The sequence below is a fragment of the Tachyglossus aculeatus genome, chromosome 24, assembly GCF_015852505.1.
Source record: "Tachyglossus aculeatus isolate mTacAcu1 chromosome 24, mTacAcu1.pri, whole genome shotgun sequence".
NCBI lineage: Eukaryota > Metazoa > Chordata > Mammalia > Monotremata > Tachyglossidae > Tachyglossus > Tachyglossus aculeatus.
In genome coordinates, this window is record NC_052089.1 from 21,972,448 (window position 1) to 21,988,542 (window position 16,095).

The window sequence follows — 16,095 nt, forward strand, 5'->3', positions numbered from 1 at the left end:
TGTAACAATCACTTATTTTTCTTTCTCCTTTAGCACCCAAAGACAAATGCTTTCTCAACAGAATGAGAATGGTCCATCAGCCTCCGGGCCATATTTATGCATATCTTTCAGCAAATTTTTACATCCATAGGTGCTGATTTTTCAGAAGAAAATGCATCGGGGATATTAGGTGGGGAGGATCCTGAGGTGAGTCAGCCTTCAAAGAGCCAACAAGCCAGAAAGCCACCACTGTGTGTTTCCAGCCCTGACAGGAAACTCTCAGGTCTCTCGGAGGGCTGATATGAAGCAAGCCAGGGGGTCTCAATCCAATAGCTTTGGGGGTCCAATGGGGCTACATCAAAAATTGATCGAAGCACAACAGCAGATCTGTTCTAGTTGTTCTAGTCCCTCACATAAGGATGAGTCAATAAAATACATTTCTGAATTTTACAAACTCTGAGAGCAGAGAGAAAGCCCTCTTTGGAAATGGGAGTAATGTTTTTGACACAACTTGTCAAAATGCTTTGACTTCTCTTCCTTCACTTTTAAAACAAATGACAAGAGCCCATCCACGGTGAAAGTCCACCAAAGAGATGACGATTGCCAAATGGCCCCGTCGCCAAAAGGAGTGGTGTAGAAAAAAATTTCAAACTTCATTTCATGAGGGAAAAATCTGTATGAGTCAGATCTGATCTGTAGTTCTTTGAAATGTAGTGAGAAAAATGTGGATGATTTCTCAGACCCTCCAGATGAAATCTTCTCCTCTCTTTTTAAATTCTGCATTCTCAGTCCTGACCAAGAACAAACTCATCAGAACTGACCTTCTGCTGTAAGTGCAGTCCCTTTGAACACCTGAAGGAAGTGTGAAAATACTTAGAGAGGCTGTTCCAAAGCAGCCATAGATCTATGGTTCCAACCAAACGGAACTGTGATTTTTTTTTTTTTTACAAGTGGGAAAGTTCATTTACAAAAAAAATCTACTAAATAATTACAACATTAGGTAGTGAGGAAAAAGTAGCTCACTAGCAGGAACACATGCTTTGGAGTCAGAGGTTATGGGTTCAAATCCCAGCTCCACCAATTGTCAGCCGCGTGACTTTGGGCAAGTCACTTGACTTCTCTGGGCCTCAGTTCCCTCATCTGTAAAATGGGGATGAAGACTGTGAGCCCCGCGTGGGACAACCTGATGACCCTGTATCTCCCCCAGTGCTTAGAACAGTGCTTGGTGCATTGTAAGCACTTAATAAATGCCATTATTATTATTAAGGGAAAGGAAGGGAAGATTGGGGTGGCATTACCAACAAAACCTTGACTTTTACAGTGAACACAGCTCAACTCAATATGCTGTAAATGGTAAAGGACTACTTGAAAGCTCCCACCTTGCTTCTTCAAACAGAAGTAGCATTATCTTTCTGCATCAATGTGTTTTATGTATCACTTCAGAATCTCTAAAGGAAGCCATTTCAATTCAGTCTTCACCATCCTGAAGCTAGAGGATTGTATCATCGTGATACAGAGACACCGGTTTACCCTGCTCTATGTTCTGTCAGAGTTTCCATTCTAAGTTTCTACTTTTAGAGACCGTACCAAAATGACCCATCTTTCCTGTGCATTGAAATCAGATGGCCCCAAAATAGGATAAAACTCTCCAAAAGGAGATCATATAGAGAGAAACGTAAATAATCATGTTTTGTATAAAATGGTAAAGTCAATAAAAATGCAATGCTATGAATTAAAGATTAATTTTGCATGCAATAGGCACGCAATAAATACAATCAATTGACTGATAAAGATCCGATATTTAATGTTTCCTGTTGTTCCTCATATTTAGATTTGGTTAATTGCTATTACCTATAATGAAGGGCATAATGTGGAACTCAGGTCTTAATTGGTGCTATAATTCACAGTCTTATGGCTACCGTGTTTAAATGGGGGATTCCTTTCTCTTTTATTACCAACAAATAGATTGTATTTGCTATTTTTACTTAAAAATACTTCTTGTCTATTCATAGAACAATTGCTTCTGTTGAAGTTCAGCTACTTGCCATCACCAAGTAATTTTTTAAATGTCAAAACACTATAGTGAGTTTCTAGTAGTAGTAGTAGTAATAATAATACTTATTAAGCACTTAGTGTTTAATACATAGCATAGCATTATACTAAGCATTAAAGTAGTGCTTAGGGAAGCAGTGTTGCTTAGTGGAAAGAGCATGGGCCTGGGATTCAAAAGGTCATGGGTTCTAATCCCAACTCCACCATTCGTCTGCTGTATGGCCCTGGGCAAGTCATTTCACTTCTCTATGCTTCAGTAACCTCATCTGTACAATGGAGATTGAGATGGTGAGCCCCATGTAGGACAGGGATTATGTTCAATGCAATTTGCTTGTATCCACCCCAGCACTTAGTACAGTGCCTGGCACATAGTAAGCACTTAACAAAAGCCACAGTTATTATTATTATTCTAATTCCAACTCTGCCAATTGCCTGTTGTGTGACCTTGGGCAAGTCATTTCACTTCCCTGGGCCTAAAATGGCTGGAAAATGGGGTTTATTTTATTTATTTTTTTTAGACTGTGAGCCCACTGTTGGGTAGGGACTGTCTCTATATGTTGCCAACTTGTACTTCCCAAGTGCTTAGTACAGTGCTCTGCACACAGTAAGCGCTCAATAAATATGATTGATGGTGTAAGACCCCAAATGGGATGGGGACTGTGTCCAACCTGATTAACTGCTATCTAGCGTTTGGCACATAGTAAGCACTTAACAAGTACCATAATTATTATTAAGACCTGAGAGTTTGTGAATGGGGATGAAAAGACTTCAAGTCAGGCCTTTGGTGCTGCCTGCCATTCTCCAATCTCTTCCTATTTGCTCCCCACCAAAACAACAATAATAACAATAATTGTAGTATATGTTTAGTACTTACTACATGTCAAACACTTAAGATAATCAGGCTGGACAAAATCCCAATCCCTCATGGGGCTTCCAGTCTAAGTAGGAGGGAGAACAAGTATTGAATTTCCATTTTGTAGATGAAGAAACAGATTTAGAGAAGTTCAGTGAATTGTCCAAAGCATCACAGCCAGCAACTGGCAGAGCCCCTTCTCATCCCTACAGTCAAAATGAAAAGCTGGCCCCTGCGTATTTAGCCTGGCATTCAGTTCTTTGCCACATGTACAAGGAGCTCACTGTGAGCATGGAATGTGTCTGTTTATTGTTATATTGTACTCTCCCAAGTGCTTAGTACAGTGTTCTGTGCACAGTTAGCACTCAATAAAAATGATTGACTGACTAAAATAAATACTGAGGTGCACCCTTTTTGGTTTGACAGGTATTTAAGGTCAGCTCTGAAGGACCACAAGGGAAAAGGAATTTGTAAACAAATACAGATCAATCAATTGCATTTACTGATGATGATGGTGGCATTTATTGAGCGCTTACTATGTGCAAAGCATTGTTCTAAGCGCTGGGGAGGCTACAAGGTGATCAGGTTGTTCCATGGGGGGCTCACAGTCTTACTCTCCATTTTACAGATGAGGTAACTGAGGCACAGAGAAGTTAAGTGACTTGTCCAAAGGCACACAGCTGACAATTGGCAGAGTCGGGATTTGAACCCTTGACAACTGACTCCAAAGCCTGTGTTCTTTTCCACTGAGCCATGCTGCTTCTCTAAAGTGCTCTTTATTGAGCACTTACTATGTGCAGAACACTTTACCATGTGCAGAACACTGTACTAAGCAATTGGGAGAGTGCACTACAACAGAATAAGCAGACATATTCCCTGCCCATAATGAGCTTACAGTCTGCTTTACTCCACAAAACCTGATGTACCCAAACCTAAATGCTTCTTGCAACAGAGACAAACACATAATGCAATGATAAAGAGGATGATGAACTCTGAGGCTATATTAAAGATGGCTTAACTCAGAAATAACTTTAAAAACCAAATTTCTTAGGACTTATATAGCATTTTCTCTCCTAATTATTACTTTGATGTCACTATTTTCCTTTGCAGCAATGTGATTCAAATTTTCAGTAAAGGAAATGTATTCTGTGTCCATCACATCATTTTAGGTTACAATTTAACACTATCATACAGTTTTGATAAATTATGTAAAATGTAAGAAATAGCCAATAGGTAATTAGATAATTTTAACCAAGTTGCTTAAATGCACACCATAGAAGGCCTGTGCTTAAAGAATCCCTTCATCCTATGTGGATTCAGGGACATTAAATATGTATTCTTTTACATATGCAAAACCTGGGATAAAATTAAGGAAGATCTCACAGGATTTCGGATCAGATCCTGCAGTTCCATGAGTCCAGAGGGAAGTGGTGGGGAGAGAGAAGAATTTTCCACTTATTTTTTTTTAACTACAATTTAACAAATGACTATCCTGAAGAAAAGCAATATAACCTAATGCTACACATCTCCCAGGAACCTACTTAGAGATTAAACCTAGGGACTTTCAATTTCCAGGTGATGTGCAAACCACAGGGAATCATTTATGGCTAAATACAACCCTGAAAACAGAGTAACAAAGTGAGAATATGGCAAAACAAAAAGGCGAAGCTCAATCCATCAGTTGAACTATCCCACCAACTTGTCGAGAACATTTTCTCTGCTGCCCTGCAATGTCCTCCACACTAGCTTTGCCTCTGAAAACATAATCACCTTTTTAAAGGTCTCCCCGGAGTATATTTCCCTGAAGTATATTTTAGTCAAGCAGCGTTATCCTTGAACACCAGTAATGACAAACAATAAGCTAATTCTGAAAAAGTTTTTTTTTTAAAAAAGAGTTTTTACTACTTTTAAATGAGCGTGTATGATGCATGATTTGGGGCCTGCTGATTAATTGTCACCGCACATTCAGCCTTTGGAGTTGTAATGTTTCTGTAAGCTTCCCTACAGCAAAGCACAGCCATTAATTCAGTGGCATATGTCAGCTCAGTCGAGCAAGGTCACTCTTCTGCTTCAAGGGGAACCTTTTTAGAAATAATAAAACTGACAGAAAGTTCTTTTTTGCATGCTTTATGTCACCTGAGGTTGAATGCTGCAGTTAATATCACAGAGCTTATAAACATTCCCATCCCAGGCAGCCCCCAGCGCTCTGGAACGCAAGCTTCTTTTTTTTTTTTTTAAGTCTGATAGTGACATGTTTATGTGGAGCAAATATATAATATGTAATCCTAAATAAGAAAGAATGAGGAGGGAGAAGACAGAGTAAATCTTATGTTAGGATCTTTGGAGGAGAAAGTTGGGAATTGCAACTTCTTTCTTGAGAATAGCCTGGGCAGACAGGCCTTTCTGGAGTTTGAATATGCCGAAATATAAATTCTCCACATGTGAGGTTCCATTCTGGGGGTTGGAGGGGAGGACAGAGAATTGTTTCCTCCCTGTCCTTGGACAAATTCACAAGTGGAGCAACCCAATGCAGGATCCTTCAGTGCCCAGTTTCCCCCCAACACAAGTGGTATGGCCTAGGTACGATACTCTTCACTCTAGGTTCTCATGGATGCCCCAAACAGTATACATTGAGGGTACTTTCTCCTTCTAAAAATCTTGTGGGCAGTCCAAGAGCTGCTGCTATCTCTCCTATAATACTTTTCACTTTCAGGAAGGCACAGGAAATCTGTCTGGTCAGGGATTGGGAAGGTTGTTGACCTCAGAGACATTCTCTCCTCAAGAGCCTGCCGGGAGAAAAGAATCTATCCATCAGTCAATCAGTGGCATTTATTCATTCATTCATTCAATCGTATTTATTGAGCACTTACTGTGTGCACAGCACTGTACTAAGCCCTTGGGAAGTACAAGTTGGCAACATATGGAGACGGTCCCTACCCAACAGCGGGCTCACAGTCTAGAAGGGGGAGACAGACAACAAAACATATTAACAAAATAAAATAAATAGAACAGTAAATATGTACAAGTAAAATAGAGTAATAAACCTGTACAAACATATATACAGGTGATGTGGGGAAAGGAAGGAGGCAGGGTGGGAGAGGAAGGAGGGGGCTCTGTGTGCAGAGCACTCTACAACTGTTTCCCTCTCTCTTGTGTATATGCCCCAGTGCTTAGTTTGGAACTTTCTAAGAACTTAACACATCCCATTGTTATAGACTCAGTATACATATCCCTGCCTTCAAAAGAGCTAAAAAATCTAGTGCTGGAAAGCCAAGAGAGAGGGGAAGGAATAAATATATAACTAACCCTTGTCTCTTCAAGAGACAAAGGGGAGAGTCAGACAGACTGTGAAACAGTAAAACTCAAATTCAACAAACAGGATTGACATCTTTTCACTGCATTTGCCTTTCTCTCCCACTAAATGATTTTAGTATTTCGAACCCAAAATGTAAAAGTGTTCTATTTTTAAAATTCCGATTAATGGAAGTACATTGGAATGCCCCCGCAAAATCAATTCAAGGATTATTAAACACATCTGAAAATGGAAACATCATTTTCACTTTCAACAAGCACAGCGATCAAAATGCAAAAACATCCATCATCACACCACACTGGTCATGCTTTGCTCACAGTTTGCTTTTCTAAAGTATGTTTTCTCTGCCTTAAATTAGGCAGCTTTTTGGCTTGCCAAATACATACTGCCATTCTTGACTCCCTCTACCTTTCCCAGTGACTTCAGCATTTTGTTGGACCTTATGAATAGAGTAAGGTAAGCAACTAAAAAGCAACTGTATTAACACTGGCATATCATCCTAATAATTTTATACCAAGGAATAGCACAGGTGTATCACTCTGACCAGATGAACGGTGGAGACAGCTAAGGAATACTTCACATCGAGCTAACTGGGGAAAACTTCCTGGAGGAGGTGGGGTTCTAAGAACTTTGAATGATGACAAGGAAGGAATTGGATGACCTGTGAGAAAAGATGGCCCAATCTCCATGAGAATCACTTCCCACACTACAGGAGACAGCTTAAAGACTGTGAACCCATTGTTGGGTAGGGACCGTCTCTATAGGTTGCTGACTTGTACTTCCCAAGCGCTTAGTACAGTGCTCTGCACACAGTAAGCCCTCAATAAATACGATTTAATGAATTCTCATCAACTCCGATGGTGAACATTTTAGCTCTTGACTTAGGAAGGTCACGGGTCATTAAGTCCACCCAAGTCTTTACTGCCGGGAAATGAAGAAAAATGAATCTATTTTGTGAAGGGAATTTTGGAGAGCTAGATATGTAGAGCACGGAGTTGATTCTATTATAAAAAAAAAACAATCTACAAGGAAAATGAAGTCATTTATCTCCAAAGCAAGGCAGAAAAAGATTAAAAAGATAAGTGTGTCTGATTTAATTGATCTTTCCAGACCCAATGTACTGGTAGGCTGGGAAGCGATTTTATGCTATTCTTCTGGATAAGCTCCTGCAGCCGAAGAAGATACGATAAGATGATAGGGCCCAAGTGACAGAAAAGTCTGCTTCTATCATTCCTCATTTACTTCTTAATCACTCATTTTACTTGCATATTCTCTTGGGTTCTGTTTATACCCTCAGAGTAGCCTGTCCCTTCAGCCCAGTCCCCAACTACCCGCTGACCTTAAAGTTTCATCACAGGGAGAGAAGGTGTAGAAGAAGGAAGTGTCTCAAGACACAGAACGTGAAGGTTGAAGGGCTGCTCTATTTGCTAATATGATCAGTCTTAGACCCACGCTATCCTGGACCACTCTTGCTCCTCACCCATTGGCCTGAGAGTTCAATATATAAAAAGAAAAACCCCTTTCAGGAGCAGCCCAAGCACAACCTGTCCAGGAGGCCCAGGAAGGGCTAGAGGAGTTCTTGGAGATATGTGGCGGGGTCCAGCAATACTGAAGAACTCAGATGGGCCACAGAAACTCTACTTAGGTTTTTTCTCATGGAAATTTGGAAGCTAGAACTACTTTACTCATTGTTATTCATTTTGGCCAGCCTTTATTTTTAATAATAATAATGATGGCATTTATTAAGCGCTTACTATGTGCAAAGCACTGTTCTAAGCGCTGGGGAGGTTACAAGGTGGTCAGGTTGTCCCACGGGGGGCTCACAGTCGTAATCCCCATTTTACAGATGAGGTGACTGAGGCACAGAGAAGTTAAGTGACTTGCCCAAAGTCACACGGCTGACAGTTGGTAGAGCCGGGATTTGAATCCATGACCTCTGACTCCAAAGCCCGGGCTCTTCCCACTGAGCCACCATTCCGGTGACCTAATCTGATGGAGGCGAGGGGAGGACAAACTGCTCCAGGCGTGGTAGCTAATGTGTCTATCAATCAATCATTGGTATTTATTGAGCACTCACTACATTCAGAGCACTGTACTAAGCGCTTGGGAGAGTACAACAGAATTAGCAGACACGTTCCCTGCCCATTGGGCAAAAGACTGTTGCAATAACCAAAGCCCATGGATTTCCCTTCTTCTTAGAATGTGGGTCCCACGTGGGGCAAGGACTCCATCCAACCTGATCATTCATTCAATCATATTTATTGAGCACTTACTGTGTGCACAGCACTGTACTAAGCACTTGGGAAGTACAAGTTGGCAACATATAGAGACGGTCCCAACCCAACAGCGGGCTCACAGTCTAGAAGGGGGAGACAGACAACAAAACAAAACATATTAACTTTTAGACTGTGAGCCCACTGCTGGGTAGGGACTGTCTCTATATGTTGCCAATCTGTACTTCCCAAGCGTTTAGTACAGTGCTCTGCACATAGTAAGCACTCAATAAATATGATTGATGATGATGATGATTAACAAAATAAAATAAATAGAATAAATATGTACAAATAAAATAGAGTAATAAATACATACAAACATATATACATATATACAGGTTCTGTGGGGAGGGATATCTACCCCAGCACTTAGCACAGTGCCCACGGTAAGTGTTTAGTAAATACCATAATAATAACAATGATAATTTCCAGTTGTGAAGTAGCAACAGTAGGTCCGGTTTATTCATAAGCAATAGATTTCCAGAATTCATTGCACATTTTCAATCCTAGTCATTTAAATAGGATTGTCTAGTAAGGTGCTCTGTACTTGTGAGTACTCAATAAGTAGAGGGGAAGTAGGATGGGAAGGATGAAAAAAAGGAGGGGAAGAAAAGCAATTCCCCACCTTCAAAGCCACCCTGAAATCACATCTCCTCCTGGAGACCTTCCCACAACTGCCACTTCAGTAATTTAACAGCCCCTCAGTACTCCACAACTTCCGTTAGCAGTTAGTACAGATCCATCATAGCCTGCTACTTGAATTCTAACTCCTGTAAATGTCCTCTTCACCTTCTTCCTCACACTTGTGAATTTTAGTATTGGTCTCTTACGCTAGAATGTAAGCTCGTTGAGGGCAGGGATCTGTCTAGTAGCTCCACTGTACTCCCCCAATCATTTAGAAGAGAGTTCTACACACAGCAGGTGCTCCATAAATACTACTGAATGATGATGGATTGATTTACCTAACATGACCAACAAGCCATTTTTGATGCCCATCATTCATTCATGCATTCAATCGTATTTATTGAGCACTTACTGTGTGCAGAGCACTCTACTAAGCGCTTGGGAAGTACAAGTAGGCAACAAGTCAGCCGTCATCCAAAGGAAAGTACTGGAAACCAACAATCCTATAAAGGTTATGACTTCCACCCCAGGGAACGAAAGCCTAGAAAGTGACCAGAGAATTACAATCTGTTAACCGCTGGAAACAGCTCTAGCTTATCTGTGGGTCATGGGAGTCAAATGTGGCTATTTCAAGGTTCCTCAATCCCAACATATCTTCGGGACATTGACCTGCATTAGAATGAATAGTTGAGTTTTCATTTTCAAGGAAAAACCTCAGTTAAAACATATTAGTAGGGAGCTATTTTCTCAATAGAGTGAAGCCTAGACCAATCAATAGATCACTGGTATTTACTGAGTGGCTACTGTGCACTGTACCAAAGGATACTTTCCCAAGCACTTAGTACAGTGCTCTGCACACAGTAAGCACTTAATAAGATTGAATGAATTGGGAGAGTACACCAGAAGCAAAAGCAACAGTCACTGCTCCCTAAGAGTTTCAATCCAATGACTTGGGATTTTAGAGAGAGAAGGTTTGATGGAGAATTCAAAATTTTCTCAAGAAAACAGAGACAGAAGCAAATAGCTTAGAATTCTTGTTTCAGCAGAGCATCTGCGCTTAGACAAGCGACAATGGGAATGTGGATGTTGTCACACACCGCCATCCAGTCACGCAATAGATCACACAAAAGGAAGAACCACCTTGACCCAACAACTTCTGCACCAGAAAAGGCAGTGTTTCAGAATATATTTGCCATCACCAAGCAGTGCTCTGAGAGTGACAGTCCAGAAATAAAACAGTACTTAGGCCGAGGAGTCTGGTCAGACCTCAACAAAGTAAAAATAAACACAGCTGCTCTAACCTTAGCCTCCATTTCTCCCGTCTTAGGAGGAAGACAAGCCTAAAGCACAGTGATGTGTTCCTCTTTGTGGTACGCACTTTGTGCAAAACCCCTTGGCACAGGAAGTACAGTGCATTCATTTAACCTTAAAATGAATATTGGGTGAGGTGCCCTTGATGTTCTCTTGAGTTTTGGGTAAGTTCATAGTTAAAATAGATGTCAATGAACAGGTTTGTTACAAAAAGATACAGAAAGATCTTTCATGCCACAACTCTGTGTCATCCTTGCCTATGAGCATAAATTTGCACAGCGGGCAGTGCAGTGAAAACAGCTCATCATCAACTCATCACCTCTCATCATTGCTAGGATCAAATGCAAATGGGAACCAAAGCCACTTCAGTCATTGCTAGTGAAAATTAGCATCTGGGACATTAGTGGCATCTCATTTATTATGCATTTCAGTTGAAAAGGATGGTAAAACTGAGCTATTTCCAGAATTGGCACAGTGCATCCCTGCAACAGAATGAATAGTTGAGTTTTCATTATTCAAGGATAAACCTCAGTTAAAATATATTAGTAGGGAGCTATCTTTTCAATAGAGTGAAGCCTAGACCGATCAATAAATCATTGGCATTTACTGAGCGTCTACTGTGCACTGTACTAAAGGATACTTTCCCAGGCACTTAGTACAGTGCTCCGCAAACAGTAAGTGCTTAATTCGATTGAATGAATTGGGAGAGTATACCAGGAGCAAAAGAAACAGTCACTGCCCACTAAGAGTTTCAATCTGATGAGAGCCATTTAACCCACCTTCAAAACCCAACTAAAACCACCAGAAAGCCTTCCCTAACTAATCTCTCATCTCGCCACCCTTTCCCCCTCTCTTCTGTGTAGCCTACACACTTGGGTCTGTACTCCCTAACTTCTTTGATTCCCTCTCCCCCACAGCACTTACATACATATCCTTAATCCTCTGTCACTTTACCTGTGTGCAAAGACACAGACATTTATAAAAATGTGCATAACTGTTAGCTTTTAAAGCTTATCCTGGATCCTCCACTTGTCTGCTGTGTGACCTTGGGCAAGTCACTTAGCTTCTCTGTTCCTCAGTTACTTTACCTGTAAAATGAGGATTAAGACTTTGAGCCCCATGTGGGACATGGACTGTGTCCAACTTGTTTATCTTGTATCTCTCCCAGTGCTTAGTACAGTTCCTGGCACATAATAATGGTAATAATATTGATGAGCCCACTGTTGGGTAGGGACCTTCTCTATATGTTGCCAACTTGTACTTCCCAAGCGCTTAGTACAGTGTTCTGCACATAGTAAGCACTCAATAAATATGATTGAATGAATGAATGAATGATGGTATTTATTAAGCGCTTACTATGTGCAAAGCACTGTTCTCAGTGCTGGGGAGGTTACAAGGTGATCAGGTTGTCCCACATAGTAAGCACTTAACAAATACCATTAAAAAAAAGCAGGGCTGTGAGAATATCTGATGTGACAAACCTCTAGGGTGAGGTTTACATCACATAAATGAAGAGGAGAAATGAGCAGATGAACAGATCATTCATTCATTCAATCCTATTTATTGAGCACTTACTGTGTGCAGAGCACTGTACTAAACGCTTGGGAAGTACAAGTTGGCAACATATAGAGACGGTCCCTACCCAACAGCGGGCTCACAGTTTATATTCAAGAAAGTAAAACCCCAAGGTAACTCAATTATCTGGATATTTCAATTATAAGTGTTTTTTTTCTCTGGGAAATGCTATAGGTTCCTCCATATTCACCTTAACTGAAAAATAATAAGAACCCTCTTTGAGTGACCAGATAGTCTTTGTTCTTTTAAAAGAGTTCCCTCTTTCTTAAAGCATGTGAGAAAAGACTATAAATTATAGAAGAAAAATTGCATGCTGTAAATGAAAATAATAGGTTTTTCTTTTCTGATCTACAGACAGGACTACTGGAACGATTCTTCCTATAGTTACAAAAGGAATAAATTAGTTTCAAATGTAAGATGCCCAAACAATCCATCTTCATATTTATTTTCATAACCCCAGTGTTATCTTAGTCTCTCACAAGCTTGCAGTAGCTATTAGAGAAACCAATAGCAAAGTTCTTCAATAATTTTTCCTCCATGCCTCTGATTTTCTCTTTTGTCATTTGCAACTCAGAAAGCACTGCCTAAATACGCCAATTTTGATCTTAATAATAATAATAAAAATCAACTTAGTGATGATAATCTTAATGATCTTAGCCCAGTCCTAGACTTGGACAAAAAGATGATCAAATTTTCAAGAACCTCCCCTCCACCTCTCTGAAAAGCAAGCTAGATGGGTTAAGTTCTGGATGGTATTACATAGAACAGAGAAGGAATGATTTCAACCTGGCTGACACTCCTTCAATTCCAGGGTCCAGCCATTCCTCTACCACTGGCCTGTTGAACTTTGAAAACATTAGGAAAGGATTGTGAAGTAACCCAGAAGTTTATTCCTTCTATTGTAGAGCTGGCTAATCTGTCACTCACAAGAGCCCAGCGGTGACTCCCCCAAGATTACTCGGAAGCCAATTCTACATAGACAAAGGGAAGAATATTATGTGCAGAAACATGATCAGAATACCATTTCTGTGGGCTCCAGGCTGCTAGCATCGTCAAAGACATTTGCTGGTGGCCTGACAGAAAGACATTGCCCAACACAGGCGTTGCAGAATTAATGGATGTTTCTTCTCCACCAAGGTTTACCCCACCAGACCACCTAGCAATATAATACAAAAACTCTAGAAGAGCATTATTTATGACTTTATAATATCATGAACTTGGATAAATCTTTTATTCTCTTTTCATTCATTTTCTATTCCTAAAAATAAAACCTGCCAACAGAATGCAGACTATGCTGATTCTGGGGGAAATACTTTTATCTCCCGTTCCTGCCAGGTTCTTGGTATATTCTATTATCTCATCACAGGGTGAATATTTTCCATGGGAAAACTAAGAAAATATATATCAAACATAAATAGGATGGCATTTACATGGAAAAATGGTAGGCTTGATGAAGAAATATAAATTCAATGCTAAAAGAGAATACTTCCATTAGAGCATATTAAAAAATCTGGATTTTTAACCTAGAAAACCGTAATAGCAAGGAAATTCTGTAAGGCAGTTAATTGGGAAATTTGGGAAATTTCCACACTGACTTTCCCTTCTGTAATGCATTTTGTTCTCTCATGCATAGTGAGACCAACACTGTCATGTTATTGATTTCATTTGGAGGAAAAATAACCTTTTCTCCTCCTCCTGCCCCTTCCCCCAGCTACTTACTGCCTCCCCTCCACCAGACACCCCATCATCTACCTATAAATGGTAAACTATTTCAGTCTGTTAGGCAAAACAATTACATTAAAAACAAGGCTTATTTTGCAACTGGGTCAAATTCTCACCAACCTATGTGAGACAGGACTGCTAAAAACAAAAAACTGCAGTCACAGATAATTTGCACACTGAGAAGAGTAATAGACTAAATTTGTATGGCTCCACATTGTGAAAAAGAAATCGGGATTCCATTAATTGTGTCCTATTCCTAAAATTGATTTCACTTCATAATCTTTGTTGTTTCCTTGTGGGTTCAGGAGAGTGAGACTCCCAGGGCCTAACCTTATTTTCTGTCAGAAGGTTAGTAATTATGATATTGCTAGAAAATTAAAAAAAAAATTTGCTTCTCCCCAGACTATGACACAGATGGAAACAACTTAACTTTGTCTACCAAACTCATTTGTTCCATTTTGTCCTCTAGCTTTACCTTTAACTCTGGGCAGTTTGTTAAATCATCACATAAGGAAGAAGAATCAGAGACTGGAAATTATTCAAATTGCGGTGTATTGTGTCTCTTGAAATAAGTCAAATCAAACAAATAGGTTCTAGTGATGATTCTCACCAGACGCATTCTAAGGAAAAATATACACACATTGCATATTTAAATAAATCATTTGTTTGTGTGTGCATATCTGTACATATATTTATATGCCTTTGGGTAAATAGACATATACAGAGATAAAAGATCTTGGTAAGCACAAGGGATTTAATGGATTTGATGTACTTAGAACATGGAAAAATAAGGAACAAATTATGAAATGAGACCCTTAATTTCCTATTCTTCTACTGTATGCCACAAACACTTTGGATCATTGACCATTTATTACATCAATTATGACCCCAAATATGAAATCTTTATTTTAAACAGATATATATATATATATATATATACTGTTTTTGATTGTGTCATTTCATTGCAGGTTAAAAACAATCTAATGATACACTGTTAAAGCAATGAAAATAGAAGCAATTTCTCAATGTTTTGAAACTGAAAAACCTTTATTTCTGAGGTGTGTTATTCTATAGAACCGAATGGAATCTTCTTAGTCATAATGATTTCAGTTCAAGCAAAGAACTATGGAGCATAGTTACCTCTATTTTGATTTCTGCCAAAGCTATCACATTTTAACTCACAGTGGCAAACAAGTTCATTTTTAACATAAGTTGGCACTTACTTACTCCCCTAATTGAATGCATAATTAAGGGGACATGCTTTCAAGAGGTGAGAGACACTAAAACAGACATTGTCAAAAATGGTCTCGGTACAAATACAGTATATTGCTTTCAGAACACCTCCTTGAGATACCACCACCAAACTGATTTCTTTGAGTTGATGATCTGAACTCAGACCTCAAGTACAAATATAAACAGCCAAATCAGCCTTGTGAGAAAAATTCCTCATGCTATAATTGCCAGGTGGCATTCAGCTTTAAACGTGGCAATTCAATGTTTCCATATTGCCTGAACCACTCAATCCCACACATGTTTTCTTAATGATTAAATGAGAAAGGTTGCCTTAAAATATCACAGCAGCTGTTTTTAGGCAATGACTGTTTCCTTTTGACTACAGAAAAGAAAAATCGCCTTACCTTTGGCTTTTGGGGCTTCTCCTTCTCAGAGACATTTGATGGTTTTCTCTTTAACATTTTAAATTCAGATTTATTCCCAATCCTGTGAGTTTTTGAACGATGATTACAGAAAAAACTGAAAAGTGCAGCAAAGCAGCATCTACACTGCTCAGCAACTGCTCAATTTCAGTCCACTTAGATTAGTACTTCCTTCTTTTCACTCAGGATATGACTTCAACATCTTGAATGCATGTTTTCTTATGGTAATGTTGTAATGAGGGTTTTTTTCTTGGGGGGGGGGGTGCCTAAATTTTGAGCTGAAGGTAAGCACTGAATCTCAGAAACAATAATTATTGCCATTTAAAATCTGACCATATAAATTCCCACTCAAAAAAATCATAAAACTTCCACAATATGAAAAACTCAATCACAAAGTGAAATGTATTACTTGAAGAGGACATACATATTTATGCACTTCCTTATATAAAGTGAAAATGGACCTCGTCTTAATAATAATAATAATAACGATAATAATAATAATATTTGGTAAGCACTTACTATGTGCCAAGAACTGTATTAAGCATTGGGGTAAATTAAAGTTAATCTGGTCCCAAATCGGACTCACATTTTAAGTAGAAGAGAGAACAAGTATTGAATCCCCATTTCACTGATGATGGAACTGAGACACAGAGAAGTTAAGTGACCTGCCCAGGATCACACAGCAGGGTAGTGACAGAGTCAGGATTAAAATCCAGGTCTCGTGACTCTCAGGCCATA

General features: G+C 39.4%; 1 protein-coding gene across 3 annotated transcripts in view; it reads right to left on the reverse strand.

Moving 5' to 3' along the window:
- Positions 1-16,095, reverse strand: part of LOC119945017 (SAM domain-containing protein SAMSN-1-like) — a 363,531-nt gene that overhangs the window by 37,596 nt on the left and 309,840 nt on the right. The window contains exon 1 of one of the 3 annotated variants that reach the window (XM_038766016.1): positions 15,340-15,444. The exons of the other annotated variants lie outside the window; for them this stretch is intronic. Within the exon in view, the coding sequence (XP_038621944.1) occupies positions 15,340-15,396 (57 nt within the window). The 5' untranslated portion in view covers positions 15,397-15,444. Of the gene's footprint in view, positions 1-15,339; positions 15,445-16,095 lie in introns of those variants that run through there. 3 annotated transcript variants of the gene reach the window in all.